Source organism: Dipodomys merriami, unplaced genomic scaffold (assembly GCF_024711535.1).
Source record: "Dipodomys merriami isolate MVZ:Mamm:240054 unplaced genomic scaffold, mDipMer1.0.p SCAF_69, whole genome shotgun sequence".
In the NCBI taxonomy this organism is placed as follows: Eukaryota; Metazoa; Chordata; class Mammalia; order Rodentia; family Heteromyidae; genus Dipodomys; species Dipodomys merriami.
In genome coordinates this window covers 6,189,048-6,207,451 of record NW_027206279.1, presented here as the reverse complement: position 1 = coordinate 6,207,451, position 18,404 = coordinate 6,189,048, and the positions used below count along the sequence as shown (strand labels likewise).

Here is an 18,404-nt window from a genome sequence, read left to right as displayed (position 1 = left end):
TGGCTCAGTGGTAGAGTGCTTGCCTCGCATGCATGAGGCACTGGGTTCGATTCCTCAGTACCATATAAGCAGAAAAAGCTGGAAGTAGCGCTGTGGCTCAAGGGGTAGAGTGCTAGCTTTGAGCTAGCACTGAAGAGCTGAGAGACAGCGCCCAGGCCCAGAGTTCAGGCCCCATGACTGGCAAAAAAATAAATAAATAAATAATAGCTTTATTATATCTAATGCAACTTAAATGTTTATGAAAGCAGTTTGAGAGCTGAGCAGTGGTGACTCATGACAATAATCCTAGCTATTCAGGAGGCTGAGATCTGAATATCATGGTTCAAAGCCAGCCCAGGCAGGAAAACCTGTGGGACTCTTACCTCCACTAAACTACAAAAAAAGCAGGAAGTGGGGAGGTGGCTCAAGTTGTAGAATACTAGTCTTGAGCACAAAAGCTCAGGGATGGCACCTATGCCCTGAGTTCAAGCCCCAGGACCAGTATAAAAATAAATAAATAAATAAAGCAAACAATTTGAGGTAGGTCTTTACAGTAAATTGCCAGATAAAAATGCCAGGTTTGGAACACAAAAAAGCAGATTGGAAAAGGAAGGAAGGAAATAGTTTCATAGTGAACAGCACAACTGAACAGGAATCTGAGTCAGATTTAGAAGGCTCTCTGAGAAGGGCAAACCCAGCCCAGCCCAGAGCACCACAATTCAAATTAATTATAGTTGCCAACTAATTAAAGGGCTTAAGTGTAGTTTATATAGTTTCTAGGACAGCCAACCAAAAATGAATACTCTCAAAGATGTAAAGCTTTTTCATTAATAGAAAGTTAAAAGAAATAACATATTAAGTTTAACTAATTTTTTTTTTTGGTTGGTCATGGGGATTGAACTCTGGGCCTGAGTGCTGTCCCTCAGCTCTTCAGCTCAAGGCGAGCGCTCTTACCACTTGAGCTACAGTGCCACTTCCGGTTTTCTAGTGGTTTATTGGAGATAAGAGTCTCAGGGACTTACCTGCCAGGGCTGGCTTTGAACCTCGATCCTCAGATCTCAGCCTCCTGAGTAAGCTAGGATTACAGGCGTGAGCCACCAGGCGCCCGGCTTTAACTAATTTTTTGAATATTGAATATCTTCAGTTTGGCTTTGAAAGAGTTAAATAACTTTAATAGCTATTTAATGGGTTTTTAAAAATAGTTTAATAATTACTTAATAGTTTTGTTTTGTTCGGTTTGCAGCTGGGCACTGGTGGTTCACACCTGTAATCCTAGCCACTCAGGAAACTGAGATCTGAGGATTGCAGTTCAAAGCCAGCCCGGGCAGGAAAGGCCGTGAGACTCTTTTTTTTGTTGTTGTTGCTCGTGGGGCTTGAACTCTGGGCCTGAGCACTGTCCCTCAGCTATTCAGCTCAAGGCTAATGCTCTACCAGTTGAGCCACAGCGCCACTTCTGGCTTTGAGTGGTTTATTGGAGGTAAGCGTCTCATGGCCTTTCCTGCTGGGGCTCGCTTTGAACTGTGATCCTCAGATCTCAGCCTCTTGAGTAGCTAGGATTACAGGCATGAGCCACTGGCAGCTCGGCATGGTGAGACTCTTATCTCCAATAATCCACTCAGAAAACAGAGCTGTGGCTCAAGTGGTAGAGTACTAGCCTTGAGCTGAAGAGCTGAGGGACAGGGCCTAGGCTCAGAGTTCAAGCCCCATGACCAAAAAACAAAACAAAACAAAACAAAAGCATCTTTCTATATATCCAGGCTAGCTTCATACTTACAATCCTGCCTGCCTCGGCTTTCTGAATGCTTAGATTATAGGCACGTACACTTATCTGGACTGAGATGATATTTTTCTATATTTAAATTACTAAAAGATTTTACTTACAACACTTCTCAATTATGTATATACTTAAGTATATAGTTTTTTTTTTTTTTGATGTGGTGGTACAGTTGTTTACATTCAGGGTCTTAGGTTTACTAAGCAAGTACTCTGCCACTTCAGCCATATCCCTACATCTTTTTGTTTTTCATTTGTTTTTCAGATAGGGTCTCAAGCTTTTGCCCAGGCCAGCTTGGACTGTGGTCCTCCTATTTCTGACTCTGAGGTAGCTGGGATTACATACGTGTGCCATGTGCCACATACCCTGCTTGTTGTTCTTTTTTTTTTTTTTTGGTCCAGTCGTGGGGCCTGAACTCTGGCCTGGGCACTGTCCCTCAGCTCTTCAGCTCAAGGCTAGTGCTCTACCACTAGAGCCACAGCGCCACTTCCGGCTTTTTTCTTTTTGCTTATGTGGTGCTGAGGAATCGAACCCAGGGCCTCATGCATGCAAGGCAAGCGCTCTACCACTGAGCCACCTTCCCAGCCCCTGTTGTTCTTTTTTTTTGGTCAGTCTTGGGGCCTGAACTCTGGGCCTGGGTGTTGTCCCTCAGCTCTTCAGCTCAAGGCTAGTGCTCTAACAGTTGAGCCACAGCACCACTTCCAGCTTTTTCTGCTTATGTGGTGCTGAGGAATTGAACCCAGGGACTCATGCATACAAGACAAGCACTCTACCACTGAGCTACCTTCCCAGCCCCTCTGCTTGTTTTTTTTTTTTTTTTTTTTGAGATAGGTTCAGGCTAACTTTTGCCTAGCTGGCCATGAACCATGATCCGCCTATCTTCTCCTCTGGAGTAGCTGAGATTACAGGCATGTATCATCATGCCCAGCTTAACTATATTTTTCATAAATAAATAGTTTTCTGTTAGAGAGACCTTCATAAATACAAATCTTAATTATCTGAAAAAATTAAATCATTACTATCTTGTGGTAGTATCTGGAATGATGGATATAAAATACAGGGGAAAACAAAATTGGGGCACTTACATTCTCATGTTAGGACCTGGAAATTCTTTTTTTCTTTTCCTTTTTTTTTTTCTTTTCTTTTTTTGCTGGTCCTGGGACTTAAACTCAAGGCCTGGGTTCTGTCCCTGAGCTTCTCTGTGCTCAAAGGTAGAGTTCTACTACTTGAACCATAGTGCCATTTCTGGCCTTTTCTGAGTAGTTTGGTTGGAGATAAGTGTCTGAACCGTAACTCTCAGATCTCAGCCTCCTAAGCAGCTAGGATAAGAGGCATGAGCCACTAGCACTTGGCTACAGTTTTTTTGTTTTTCTGTGTTTTGTTTTTGTTGGTCCTGGGGCTTGTACTCGGGGCTTTGTGCTTTCCCTGAGCTTCTTCACTTAAGGCTAGTACTCTACCACTTTGAGCCACAGCACCACTTGGAAATTCTAGTTTAATAAAGTCTTCCATAATTTTTGTGCACACTGGAGTTCAAAACTACTTTTTGTTCTAGGAAGAGTGATACACTCATATAACCTCAGTTGCTCAGAGGTAGAAGGGTTATGGTCTGAGGACAACCCAAGTAAAAATGAAACACACTATGTGAAAATATACTAAAAGTCAAAAGGGGCTGGTGGCATAACTCAAGTGGTACAGCAAGGAAAACAATGCCAGAAATATCCTAAGGTATAATTGGGCTCATCTACCATAAGAAAAGCAGTAGTGCTTTGTTAAAACTTGTATGTGTAAGTGTCACTTAGTAGGTTAGTTCCCTTACCTTCGATTATCTTTCCAATCTCCAACTTCAAGTTCCAGAGTGCCCTGGAGATGACGAGTGTGCAAAACAGGCATCAATCCACCAAGTGTGTGCAGATGCCCACACAGATACGCTGTGGCCGAACTAACCAGTGACAAACAGTAGAAAAATGAACTAAGATGATTTGTGCTGTCTTTTCAGGAAAGCAAGAGACGTACAGCAACATGATAGAAATAAAAGCAATGCCTTTTTTTTTTGCCGGTCATGAGGCCTGAACTCTGGGTCTGGGCACTATCCCTTAGCTCTTCAGCTCAAGGCTAGTTAGTGCTCTACCCCTGGAGCCACAGCGCCACTTCCGGCTTTTTCTGTTTATGTGGTGCTGAGGAATCTAACCCAGGGCCTCATGCTTGCAAGGCAAGCACTCTACCGCTGAGCTACCTTCCCAGCCCTAAAAGCAATGACTTTTGATTCCAAAAGTCTTTTTTTTTTTTTTTTACCTCATTATTGTCCGAATCCCTGGTGATGGAGAAAGGATAGTGGATGTTGTATAGTGTCCAAACCAAATGGTATGGTTGCTCTGACTACTTTCCTTGGCCAATAATAATAGCTCATTCATCCGTTCCTGAATTGGGAGAAAATAGCAGAAGTTTTAATTAGAGGTAAAGCTAAAATCCAATATGAAGAGCCTAAACACCCCTGAATTTTTTAAATAATAATTTTAGTGTGTGTTTGTGTAGCCTAAACCCTACTGAATATCCTCTGTAAGTTTCAAATTGTTTCACTACATTATAATTCACTTGAGCCTAAAAATAGTAGGCAATTACCAATCCTATTTAAAGAAACAGAAATAAAGAAGTTAATGCTACTGTGTCAGCATTGAATTAAATAAAGCAATGTAATAGATAAAAAGTACATTGAAACAAAATTTCTAGAACATACCCTGACAGAAATATTTGTATCTATACGTGCACAACAGCTCTACTCATAGCAAATGAACACTAGAAACTAATACACTGAAATGTATCCATGTAATAGAATACAAACTCAGCACTAAAAAGGAAAGCACTTCTAATGCATGCAGACAACACATGTGACTCAGAAACATCAGATTGAATATAAGAAGCTATAGCTAAGAGTAAAATACTGCATGATTTCACTTACATAAAATTTTAGGGCAGACAAAACAGATAGAAAAATCATTCCTTCCAGAGGGACTGAAGACAGACTATGCAAGGAAACCTTCTAGATGATGGAAATGTCCTAGGTCGTGGTGATGATTATACCTGTATATACATTTGTCAAACTCTTTTAGCACTAACAATAAGTGTATTTTATTATATGTCAGTCATGTTTCATAAAGTTGAACTTGAAAACTAATTTTCACATCCTTAAATATGCATTGATATTGTCTGTAAAGTACTTAAAGCAATATATTTCTGGGCCCTTGGCTAGTTTAGGAATCTGCCTTTTATAATCTTCCAGTTGATTTCATGTTTCTGATCCTTGAAACACATCATTCTATATCTTATATGAGGCTATATGCTCATTAGGTAAGAAGTTGGCATTTGTTGGACCAAGAAATAATGAAAGGTTTTCAATTTTATAGTCACTTGTGATCCAGCAAAGGTTTTCATCAAGCCTTGAAACACCAAACACTTTGAAAGAAACTTACCCAATTCAGATGCTGTTGCCCTTATTAGAAAAAATATAGGCAAGCAATTGGTCTTGGCAATTGTGAAGATTTGACAAAATGCTAGAATACACTAAGATATATGTTCTTCAGCTTACAAAATACATTCTATGCTTGGTATGCATTTAATAAATTTTTGCTGAATAAATCTGAAATGTGAAGTGGTTCTTTCCTAGGACAGAGTCAGGAATAACAGTGCTGAAGTAGTCAGTAGCTTATAGTCATGCTTGTAACCAAAGTAAATTTTCGAATATTTCTAAATAAGCATCTGTTTCCCTACAATAACTAGATGATCCACAGATAGCCAAGAGAAAAAAAAAATAAAAACAGGAAAGTTAAAAAGGAAAGTGAGAAGCCAGGCGCCAGTGGCTCACGCCTGTAATCCTAGCTACTCAGGAGGCTGAGATCTGAGGATCACAGTTCAAAAAGCCAGCCTGGGCAGGAAAGTCCATGAGATTCTTACCTCTAATTAACCACTAGAAAATCAGATGTGGCACTGTGGCTCAAGTGGTAGAACACCAGCTATGAGCTGAGGAGCTGAGGGACAACGCCAAGGCCCAGAGTTCAAGACCCATGAATGTCAAAAAAAAACAAAAAAAAAGGAAAGTGAGTTTATACTACACCTCATCTAAAATTCCAAAGAAATTATAAGGTCTCTTAGGCCCTGGATTTGGGGTGGCATCCAAAGAAATGAAAGAATAGTTGCCAAAGGGAGTCCTGTGAACATAATGGAAAGAGCCATCCTTGCGTACTGCAGAGTATTTCCTAAAAAAAAAAAAAAAGGTTTTAGTGCTATCATAAAAACAAGATGAATGTAAATTCTGTCCCTAGTATCATGCCAGATTTTGTTTCCTTTGAAAGATTTACTGAACTGATAATGTAGTAAACTAGATGTACAATGGGTAAAATGATTGAAATTAATTAACAAAATTTTTCTTCCAGCCGGGCACCTGTGGCTCACACCCATAATCCTAGCTACTCAAGAGGCTGAGATCTGAGGATCACAGTTCAAAGCCAGCCCAGGAAGGAAAGTCCGTGAGACTTTTATCTCCAATAAACCACTAGAAAACCAGAAGTGGCACTGTGGCTCAAGTGGTAGAGCACTCGCCTTGAGCTGAAGAGCTGAGGGATAGTGCCAAGCCCAGAGTTCAAGCCCCATGACTGACAAAAAAAAAAAAAAAAAATTCTTCCATTTTCTCCAAAGATTCATTCATGTAAACTAATTCATCAATAACCAAACACAAAGTCATCAAAGTAGTGATGACTGTGTAACAGTCCTTTAGATATTCAAAAGGAAACAGCTCATAATTTCAGTAAAATTTAGTGAGAGCTGGGTTCTGGTGGTTCATGCCTGTAATTCCAGGTACTCAGGAGGCTGAGGTCTGGAAGATCGAGATTTGAGGCCAAATAAGTTTGCTAGACTTCATTTCCAAAATATCCAGCCAGTAGCAGGGCTATAGACATGTCTCAAGTGGTAGAATTCCTGTCTAGCAAGCTTGAGGCCCTGCGTTCAAACTCCAGTATTACCAAATAAAAATTAATATAGAAAGAATTCCGAAGATATTTACTTGCTGAAACAGGACATTTTTTACACATGAAAATCTGTCTAAACATTGAGTGCCAGTGACTCACACCTGTAATCATAGCTACTCAGGAAGCTGAGATTTGAGGATCCTGGTTTGAAGCCAGCCCAGGCAGGAAAGTCCATGAGACTCTTATCTCCAATAGACTACTCAGAAAACTCTGAAAGTGGCTCTGTGACTCAAGTGGTAGAGCTCTAGCCTTAAGCAAAAGCATCTCAGGGACAGTGCCCAGGCCCAGAGTTCAAGCCCTAGGACCAGAAAAAAAAAAAAAATCTGTCTAGGACTGAGAATATAGCTCAGTGGTAGACTGCTTGCCTAGCATATGCAAAGCCCTGGGTTCAATTTCCACTATTAGAAAGGAAAAAGATTTTTAAAAAAGAAAAAAAAAAGTATGTTTAAAAGTCAATCAGCAATTTGAACAGAGGTTAAAATATATTAATATTTTCTGGATTCTGGGTTTTGGCATGCTCTGGGGCATTCGGTTTTGCTTCTCTTTTTCTTTCTTTCTTTTTAACAAAGGGAATCAAAACCAGGGCCTTGCATGTGCTAGGCAAATAGTCTTATACTAAGCTGCATCACCAATCCTTAGGACTTGACTAACAGGATTAGAGGGGTGACTGTTGAGCTCTCTAGTCATCCCATAGACTCAGAGAATCAGTGTCTCAGCATTCTGAAAGCTCACTGACCTCAGTAGTTAGGCTGACAAGCTCTGATCTAAATAACTTCCTCTGTGCATCAGTGGGGAAAAAAAAAGCCCATTGACCAACATAAAGCACTAAAGTATCAGGTATCTGAAACAAAAACGTAAAAGCATGGTGGTACATATTTGTAATTCTAGTACATGGGAAGCCAAGGCAACAGGAGGATCATGAGTTCATGATCATTATTCAGGGCAGCCTGAACAATGTGCTGAGATTCTATCTCAAAAACAAACAAAATGGAGCAAAGGGGGAAAAAAAGGAAAACTTAAAAGAACTGAATCTGTCACACATAAAAAGTAAGGCCTCAGACTGGTGCCAGTGGCTCACGCCTGTAATCCTAGCTACTCAGGAGGCTGAGATCTGAGGATCACGGTTCAAAGCCAGCCCAGGCAGGAAAGGCCCTGAGACTCATATCTCCAATAAACCACTAGAAAACCAGAAGTGGTGTTGTGGCTCAAGTGGTAGAGCACTTGCCTTGAGCTGAAGAGTTGAGGGACAGCGCCCAAGCTCAGAGTTCAAGCACCATGAGTGACAAAACAACAAAACAAAACAGTAAAGCCTCCTTTCCTAAATTATAAGGGGTTCTTTATCTAGAAATTTTATCTATTAAAAAATGTTTTTGAAGTGGCTCTGTGGCTCAAGTGGTAGAGCTCTAGCCTTGAGCTGAAGAGCTGAGGGACAGCCCCCAAGCCCAGAGTTCAAGCTCCACTACCTACAACAACAACAAAAAAATGTTTTCGAGCTAGGCAGGCACCGGTGGCTCATGCCTGTAAACCTAGCTACTCAGGAGGTTGAGATCTGAGGATCATGGTTTAAAGCCAGTCCAGGCAGGAAAGTTCATGAGACACTATCTCTAATGAACCACTCAGAAAACAGGAAGTGGAGCTATGACTCAAAGTGGTAGAGTGCTGCCGGGGGCTGGTGGCTCACACCTGTAATCCTAGCTACTCGGGAGGCTGATATCTGAGGATCGCCGTTCAAAGCCAGCCCGGGCAGGAGAGACCGTGAGACTCCTATCTCCAATAAACCACCAGAAAACCGGAAGTGGCGCTGTAGCTCAAGTGGTAGAGCACTCGCCTTGAGCTGAAGAGCTGAGGGACAGCCCCCAGGCCCAGAGTTCAAGCCCCACGACCGACAAAAAAAAAAAAAAAAAAAAGTGGTAGAGTGCTAGCCTTGAGCAGGGAAAGAGAAAACCAAAAAAAAAAGCTCAAGGACAGTGTCCAGGCCCTATCAAGGGACTGACAAAGTAAAAAGGAGTTTTCTCTCATTTATTAAATTCCACTATACCCTTCTTGTAATATACTCTATTTAGTGGTACGTCTCCTGTTTATTTCAGTACCTGTAATAATTGTTGATGCTCTCCAGACTTGGAATGTTGTATGCATCTAATTGAAAGGAAAAAAACAAATGTTTATCTATACAAAAAAGAAAAATGTAATCATGTTCTATAAGGTACTCATGACTAAAGAAAAATGACAATGCACTCTAACATTTAAAATGTAAAATGCCTATAATTAGATTAATAATTTTATGAACTTTATAACTTAACAGAACTCAGAATACCTGGATGGTTTAGGCGACCAAGTATACTAAAGAATAAATAGGTTATTTTTCATTTTTAGATGTTATTTGAAGTTATAAGACTGGATTGTTGTTGCTGTTTTAATAATGGGATTCTAGGAGCCAGAAAGAGTGAATTCATGGCTGATCTATAGCTCTGTGCCAATATTTTTTTTTTTTTTTGTCAGTTGTGGGGCCAATGTTTCTAAACAATAAATCACTCTGACTTCAGGGACAAAGCTCTTCCCTTATTGAATCTTAAAAAAGACTCATTTGGGAAAGGGTTATAAAAATGATAAAAAGGTGTCAGGTTAATGGTATCATAGAAAACCTATGCAGAAATACAATGATTTCATAGAGCTTGATTGCCTGTTTGCAGAAGCTAAAATTGTTCAAGTCCAATTTAGGCCCAAAGAAATGCTACTGAAACGTAATCCTTTTGCTAAGTAAGAGGACACATCTATATTATATTTAAATCTTAGTAAAAACCTAATTTCCTTTTTTACTGTAATACAATCTAAGAAAGGTATTTGAACTAATTAAGGGAATACTAATAAAATTAGGGAAAAAGGGAGATATAAATACACAAGAGATAGCCGGGCACTGGTTTAAAGCTAGTCCAGGCAGGAAAGTCCATGAGACACTATCTCTAATGAACCACTCAGAAAACAGGAAGTGGCATTGTGACTCAAAGTGCTCGCCTTGAGCTAAAGAGCTGAGGAAAAGTGCTCAGGCCCAGAGCTCAAGCCCCACTACCAACAACAACCACAACAACAAAAATACACAATAGAAATTTGTAAGCCAAACATCCCACTTTAAGTTATAATCTCTACCTACTTTGTAGCAAATATTTATAAGCAAGGAATTTTCTGATTATGCCTATTGCTGTGTATGTCAGCAGGCAAAACTATCTGTTAAAAATTATAGTTTTGCTGAGCACCAGAGGCTCACACCTATAATCCTAACTACTCAGGAGGCTGAAATATGAGGATCAAGGTTCAAAACCTGCCAGGGTGGTAAAGTCCCTATGAGACTCAAATCCAGGAAGTGGTGCTATGGCTTAGAGTGGTAGAGCATTAGCTTTGAGCAAAAGAGCTCAGAACAGCACTCAGGCCCTGAGGTTAAGCCCCACAACCAACCAAAAAAATACAGTTTTTATTGACTGGTTGATTGATAGTACTGGGATTTGAACCGGGATTTGAACTCAGAACCTTATACTAGACAGGTTATGTTATGTGTGCTACTACTTGAACTATACCACGAAAATGAAAGTTTCAAAAAATATACACATTGATACAGCAGTAAGTAATAAAAATGTACAAAAGGTAAATACTGTAATAAGGAAGTACTTTTATAAAGCACACTGTTTTGGGGAAAAGTTCATTTCTTTATTAACACAAAAATTAACACAAAAACTGTCCATTTGTCTGCAAATATCTATGGAGACTGGTAGGGATTTTCAATATTTTTTTCATATACTAAAATTTATTTTTTGTGTGGTATAGTTCTGTTGACTTTGATCAAGCATGTATCCAATAGAGCAATCAAAATATAGTACAACCTCATTAGTCCCTCCCTGCAGATTCTAGTGTCTGTAACCAGTCTGTTCTGCATCCCTTTCTCTGGCAAACACACCTGTGACCTCTCTCTAAAGTTGCTTATTCCTGAATGTCATACAAGTGAAATCATACAGTATGAAAACAACAATTTAGTGTCTTTCACTGAACAAAACGTAGGTAGTTAAAAAGCATTTGTACACATAAATTTCAGTAACAGCTTTCTTTCCCTATAAAGAATTAAACTACCTTACAAACATTCATTCAAAACCTGAGTAACATTTGATGTTTTAAATCATATATATTATAGATATGTTTCAGAGATGTGGCTTTCAGTATATCTAATTCCTATTTCATAATTTTAAATTTTAAATTACAGAATCTAGATTCCTACAGGGTAAAAAAATTTAGTGTTGGCCCTTACCATGATTTCCTTTAATATCCAGCCACTTGGTTTTTTCCATGACTCTGGTCTTCTTCAGAATACCCTGATAAGTTTGCCATTCTATCTCATGCTGACTGGATCCCAACTGTTCTTTTGTTTTAGCATCTGTCAGGTCTCCTACAGGTTCATACAAGAATCAAAACACAAACTCCAGAGTTCAATTTAAAACACACACACACACACACACACACACACACACGGAATAAAGGTATAGTACTTAACATGAATAAACACAATCACTGAGTCCCACCAAAGTCCAAAGAAAGCTTTATACTAACAAGATTGTCTCAGCAAGAGCTTTGTTTATATAACTTAACAAGAGCCTATTTAACAAGAGCCTATTTAACTTCCTATGATATTAGGAACAGTTGTGAAAAGTTTGTCTCTAAAGACAGTATACAAAAGTGCATCAACTGACTGACAATATTAAAATCCTTTATAAGAAATTCCAACACTCCAGCAGGAGCCTAGAATCTATTGCAACCATATTTTCCATATCTGAATCAAAGTCCATGATCTGACCAAGCAGTATTTTTACAGCAAGAAGTAATCTAGGCCGGGCGCTGGTGGCTCACGCCTGTAATCCTAGCTACTCAGGAGGCTGAGATCTGAGGATCACGGTTCAAAGCCAGCCCGGGCAGGAGAGACCATGAGACTCCTATCTCCAATAAACCACCAGAAAACCAGAAGTGGCGCTATAGCTCAAGTGGTAGAGCGCTCGCCTTGAGCTGAAGGGCTGAGGGACAGCGCCCAGGCCCAGAGTTCAAGCCCCACGGCCAACCAAAAAAAAAAAAAAAGAAGTAATCTAGAAGCCAGATGTGGTGGTGGAGCATGCCTGTAATCAATCCCAGCACTGGGGAGACTGAAGCAGGAGGACTACAAGTTCAAGACCAGCCTGCACTATATTGCAAGGTGTAATCTGGATAATGAAATACCAAAATCAAAATTTCTAACGAACTTAACAGAACAGCTGAAAGGGGAACTTATGGACAGTGATGCCTATCATATTAGCAGAGGTGTTTTAGTAAGGCACGAGGCAGACGAGCGGCCCCAGTGAACAGGATCAATGCTCCCTTAACTTCTCACCACACTATGGCAACACTTGACCAAGGGTTTGAAGAGTCTAGGAAATACAAGCCACAAAAGTATCAAGGGAAGAACAAAAAGTGCCCTGGGTCACTTGAAACCTCAAACAACAGAAAATAACTCGTAATAACAGAAAAATTAACTCATCTGTAAAGACAATGGAAAACTAACAGGAAGGAGAACTTTTGATTCCTGTTTTGAAGGGCTTTCATCCTCATATCCAAGAACTACGACAACTACTAACACACACACACACACACACACACACACACACACACACACACACACAGAGTAGGCAACACAAGGACATGAGTATCACAAGCCTTCCTTCTGCTGCGATGACAAAATCTTGCTATGACAAGACATTCAGCCTGGATCTTGATTCCATTATCCATTGGTAAAGGGAATCTCAAAGTTTCATTATCCCAAATACTTATCAGGTAGGGAATAAGGCTGGGACTGGGATTGGGGCGGTGAGGTACCTAAAGCCTCCCAAGTGAACAGCGGGCAGCCCTGATTAGCATTCCACCACCGGGACCACAGACCACCACCACCACCACCACCATGGCACAGCACGGCAATCTTCCCTACCTGTAGCTAGCACAAGAGCTGGTTGAATGATGTCAACAGTTTCTGAACAGAATTTCTCTAAGTCTACCGCTCTGCCTCGGTCGCGAAATCTGCTCAGGTGAATGTCGGATATCTGCCAAAAGCAGGTATTGAACAGAGACAGATACCTCCCCATCAGGAAGAGGCAACATGGGCCCACGTGGCCCAGCGGCTTCCTGGGGTGGGCGGAAAGGACAAGGCAAAGATGCAGGGCACGAACGAGCTCCCCGGAGAAGGACCGAGCCCGGGCCAGCACTAGACAGACCCTCCGAGTGACACCTGCTCCCACGTCCCCACCCTCCCAGTGACACCTGCTCCCAAGTCACCCCTCTCCAAGTGACACCTGCTCCCAAGTCACCCCCCTCCGAGTGACACCTGCTCCCACGTCCCCCCGCTCCGAGTGACACCTGCTCCCACGTCCCCACCCTCGAGTGACACCTGCTCCCACGTCCCCCCCCCGCTCCGAGTGGCACCTGCTCCCAAGTCCCCATCCTCCCAGTGGCACCTGCTCCCAAGTCCCCACCCTCCCAGTGACACCTGCTCCCAAGTCCCCACCCTCCCAGTGGCACCTGCTCCCAAGTCCCCACCCTCCCAGTGGCACCTGCTCCCAAGTCCCCACCCTCCCAGTGACACCTGCTCCCAGGCTCCCCGCCAAGTGGGAGTCCGGCCAGGCGCGGGCGGTCTCTCCCCCCCACCCCGCCCGCACGAGCCTCCCCCACCTCCCGTCGGGCCCCCCCGCGTCACCTGCAGGCCCCAGAAGATGTTGCCGTCTCCAGGCCCCGGCGCGGGGTGGGTCCGCAGGGGGCCCCGGGGCTGGGGTCGCGGCGAGGGCCGGCTCGCCAGGCCGTAGTGCTCCAGGAGAAGAGCTGCCAGCGCCGCGGCCGCCAGACCCGCCACCACCCTCACGGCCAGCACTACAGCCATGACCGCCCCCACCCCCTCCACCCCCACCTCCACCCCGGCCCTTCTTGCTCCCCTAGGCCGGCCGCTCCGCCCGCACTTCCGGGCTCTAGGCTCGCCGGTCCCGGGTGCGTGTGTGTATGTGTGTGGGCGGGGTAGCGCACCTTCTTTCCCTGGACCTAACCCCGCCCTCCACCGGCGTAGCCCCGCCCCTTCCTCGATCTAACCCCGCCCTCCACCGGCGTAGCCCCTTCTCCTTCCTCGGCTTAGCCCCGCCCTCCACCCGCGTAGCCCGTCACTCCCGCGGCTCAGCCCCGCCCCCCGCCGTCTGCGCCCGGCGGGTTTGCAGCCGCTGTCACCGCCTCACGGCGCGGGCTCTGCGGGCGGAGAGCCTGGCGGCGGCGGCGGAAAACTGCCTCGGACTGGCAGGCCCGGCAGCGGGGACTGGAGCCCCGGGCGGCTCCTCCTCGGTCAGTCACGGCTGGCCTGGGTGGTGGCGCGGCCTCCACGCCCGTAAAACCCGCGTCCACGCTGGCTCGGTGCAACCCGCGCGCGTGTGTGCATGGCCGTGCGGAGGTGACCGGCGGGGGCTCTCCTGACCTCGTTCACACCACCCCGGGGCGTTCTATCGGTATACTCCGTATGTGTTTGTCCGCTTTTTTTTTTCCTTTTTCCTTAACCTGATCACACACGTTCGTGGTTGCAAACTCTTGCGACATGGCGTGGTGCCAACTCCCTTTAATAAAGGTTAAGTGCGTATATTCCTCTCACATATAATAAGTTCCTAAGATAGTGAACCGTGGCTGCTGTCCTATGGTTCCTCATCTTTTTTGCTTAGATGAACATCTTTCATCCCAAAGACACCTAAAAAGTACTTAACCAACTGCTCTAGGATAAACCCAATACTCGCGGCATATCCCAAGAGAGGGAAGGGGGATTTAAAAAGTGCTATTTGTATAAAAAATGTTTATTCAGCACACCAGCGCATAGTAATCACGGGTTCAACAGTGAAGGAGTGATTCAGGAATTAAGCACAAAGAATCCTGTGCCTGGCCTATAGGAAATATTTAATATTAAATGTACTACATTCCCACTCCAATGTGGCATTTTTAGGGTTCCTAAGCAATCCAAATGTACAGCCAGAGTTGAAAAACCTCGAGCGTAGGGCTGGGAAGGTGGCTCAGGGGGTAGAGTGCTTGCTTAGCATGCATCAGGCCCTGGGTTCGATTCCTCAGCACCACATAAGCAGAAAAAGCTGCAAGTGGCGCTGTGGCTCAAGTGGTGGAGTGCTAGCCTTGAGCTGAAGAGCTCAGAGACAGCACCCAGGCCCAGGGTTCAAGCCCCAAAACCACCACCAACAACAACAAAAAACCCAAAAAACAAAAAAACCACCAGCACACTCCAAAAATGAGGATTAAACCAACTGAGCTATTTTGAAGGCTGGGCCAGAAAACTCACTTGATCCCAGGAGTTGAGGATGGCCTAGACAACAAACATTGCAGGACCCTATCCCCCTCCAATATACATATACACAGTACATACATATATATGTATATGTATGTATATATATATACTATACAGAGAGGGAAAAAATTAGTGCATGTTGTGGATAATCCTTCAGACAATGAACTAGTACCTACAAACTTATCTTGAAGCTTTATTAACAAAGCTGTTGTGAACTGAAAGTAATTTTAAAAATAAGTACAAGCTGAGTGCCAGTGGTTCAAGCTTGTAATCTTAGCTACTTAGTAAGATGGGACCTGGAGGATCTTAGTTTGAAGCTAGTCAGGGCACAAAAGTCCACGAGACCTCTATCTCTTAAACAGCAAAAAGTTTGACTGGAAGAGTGGCTCAAATTGTAGAATGCCAGCTGATAAAAGCCAGCTGAAAGTTGAGGCCCTAACTTCCAACCCTGGTATGGGGGAGGGGGGCAGAGCCAGACTGGAGGCATGACTTAAGTAGTACAATGCCAGCCATGAGTGAAAAAGCTGAGTAAGAGCACAAGTCCCTGAGTTTAAGCCTTAATTAACCAGCATACACACACAGACACAATGTTTGCATAAGAATCAAATTCAAAATCCTACTATAAACTAGGCCAAGCCACGCCTCGTTCTCAATTAGAAAAGAGTAATAAATTATACACAAGCTTTTTAAAAATCTGTTTTATGTTTAATATATGAGCTTGGGGATATTAAAATGTGTGACAGATACCTGATATTTGTTATTTTTTTATTTATTTATTTTTTTTTTGTCGGTCGTGGGGCTTGAACTCTGGGCCTGGGCGTTGTCCCTTAGCTCTTCAGCTCAAGGCGAGCGCTCTACCACTTGAGCTACAGCGCCACTTCCGGTTTTCTGGTGGTTTTATTGGAGATAGGAGTCTCACGGTCTCTCCTGCCCGGGCTGGCTTTGAACCGTGATCCTCAGATCTCAGCCTCCTGAGTAGCTAGGATTACAGGCGTGAGCCACCAGCGCCCGGCTATTTGTTATTTTTTAAACAGTAAACATACCACAACCCACAAGGTGGCAAGACATATTTCCAAAAAGGGTACTTATTTTGTGTTACAAAAATTCTTTTAGGTAACTTGATTTTTCCATGTGTGTGTGTGTGTATATATATATATATGTATATATTCTGAATATCTTCCCAAGTCAAAAAGAATAAATCTGAATGATAATCAAATGTTATGATCATCTCAGGATTACTTCAAAATAACTGGACACCTAAAAAAATCTTCTGTATCTGTGAATTTTATCAATGTTTACTATGTTAGAAATTAAAATGGAAAATTAAGAATTCCAATTATTTTAAATAATAAGCAATATATTAGTATAAGCATGGTAAGTGAAAATTGACTTCCTAAATTAAAAATTACCAAAAAGTGTGGCCGTGTTTTAGCTTTTTAAATTCTTTTCCCAAATTGTTACCTTAGTAGAAGATAGCTAGTTGTTCTTGTTTCTGCATTCAATTTATACCGATGTATTGGAAGTGGCACTGTAGCTCAAGTGGTAGAGTGCTAGCCTTGAGCTGAAGAGCTGAGGGACAGCGCCCAAGCCCAGAGTTCAAGCCCCACAACCGACAAAAAAAAAAAAAAAAAGTTATACTGATGTATTGTTTTGGTTGAAATATTTGAAGAAAAACTGGCCTTAAAGAAATTTCTCTTTAAAAATAATTTTAAGATGAATTCATTTTAAACAGTTTCAAACAACACAGATGCTATTAGTCTGGACCACCTGTCTAACCCTGGTCCTAGCCTTTAGAACTATTTATTTTCTTTGCCTTTCAGACTTATTCTTTCAAGTGTTTAAGCCTTTTTGCTCATGGCTAGTGGTCTACTCCTTGAACTGCAGATCCACTTCTGGCTTTTTGCTGGTTAACTGGAGATAAAAAGTCTCACAGACTTCTCCTGCCTGAGTTAGCTTTGAATAGGGATCCCTCAGATCTCAGTCTCCTGAGTAGCTAGGATGACAAACGGGAAGGCACTAGCAGCCAACTCTCAATGGATGTTAATTTTTTTTCTTTTTCCACATTGACCTACCTTGTTCAAGTGTTGCATGGTAACCCAGAATGTGAATGTGTACATTCTTTCCTCTCAACCAATGCCTCCTCATTTTTACTTTTTTTTTTTTTTTTTTGTCATTTGTAGGGCTTGAATTCAGGGCCTGGACTCTGTGCCTGAGCCTCTTTGTGCTCAACACTAGTGCTCTTCCACTTGAGCCACAACACCAGTTTTTGAGTGGAGATAAATCTCACTGACTTTTTTTGCCCAGGCTGGCATTGGACCATGATCCTCAGATCTCAGCCTCCTGAGTAGCTAGGATTACAGGCGTGAGCCGGCTTTGGCTTTAATTTATTTTTAAATTGCTATTATCAAGGTGATGTATAGAAGGGTTAGTTACGCCTATCAGGTAAAGAGCACATTTCTTTTTGGACGTCACCTCTTCCCTCCCGCTCTCCCAGTTTTTCCCTCCCATTCCCACTCACAAATAGCATAGCTGATTTTGAATACAGTATCTAGTGAGTACCACGGCTGCAAATGCCTTTATATATATATGCATGCACATGCATATATATATACATATACATGTAAATACATGTACGTATATATATGTGTATATATATATATGTATGTATACACACACACACACACACACACACACACACACATATATATACCCACACTATTCGTAGCGCTGGGTATGGTGCGCTCTTACATGGTTGTGCAAGCCAAGTGCCCAGAGCTCCTTAGTAAAGATGGAAGGGCTGAGTCTTTTTAAAATTCTTTATTCTTTTTTCTTTTTGATGGGGGGGGGGGACGGCTCTCTGGGAGAACCATGGCAGGTGGAGTGGGCGGACGTGAGCACCCCCAGAGCAACAACGGCCTGCCCCCGACAGACAGCCTCCTCCTTTATAACGGGTGTTAATTCTGTGTATTTTTTTATTATTCCTTATTCATTGTATACCTAGTTTATTTTACCTCAAAGATGCAGCAGACGCTAGCACCGAACCCAGCAGCCACCTGGCACGACAGACTGGACAGAAGGGGACAGACAGACAGACGACGTGGGGGCGGGTAATGAAAGAAAGAAAAACCTTCAGCACCCCAAGGGGAAGGGGGGGGGGAGGAAGAAGAGGCCGTGACGCCCACTTCCGGGAAGCGAACCGGAAGTCGCTCCCGGATTCTGCGCCAAAGCCCCGGCCTTCCAGGGGCCGTCGTAAAAGTGTCGC

At 43.0% G+C, this 18,404-nt stretch overlaps 1 protein-coding gene across 2 annotated transcripts in view; it reads right to left on the bottom strand.

Annotated features, from left to right (window-relative positions):
• Tmem62 (transmembrane protein 62) overlaps window positions 1-13,736 on the bottom strand; it is a 28,990-nt gene extending 15,254 nt beyond the window's left edge. For both annotated transcript variants that reach the window (XM_070005921.1, XM_070005922.1), the window contains exons 1-7: window positions 13,523-13,736; window positions 12,761-12,872; window positions 11,063-11,200; window positions 8,862-8,907; window positions 5,862-6,003; window positions 4,046-4,170; window positions 3,570-3,692 (exon numbers count right to left, since the gene is read on the bottom strand). In XM_070005921.1, coding sequence (XP_069862022.1) covers window positions 3,570-3,692; window positions 4,046-4,170; window positions 5,862-6,003; window positions 8,862-8,907; window positions 11,063-11,200; window positions 12,761-12,872; window positions 13,523-13,702 — 866 coding nt within the window. In that variant the 5' untranslated portion in view covers window positions 13,703-13,736. The remainder of the gene's footprint in view (window positions 1-3,569; window positions 3,693-4,045; window positions 4,171-5,861; window positions 6,004-8,861; window positions 8,908-11,062; window positions 11,201-12,760; window positions 12,873-13,522) is intronic.
• Between the last annotated feature and the right edge of the window lie 4,668 nt (window positions 13,737-18,404).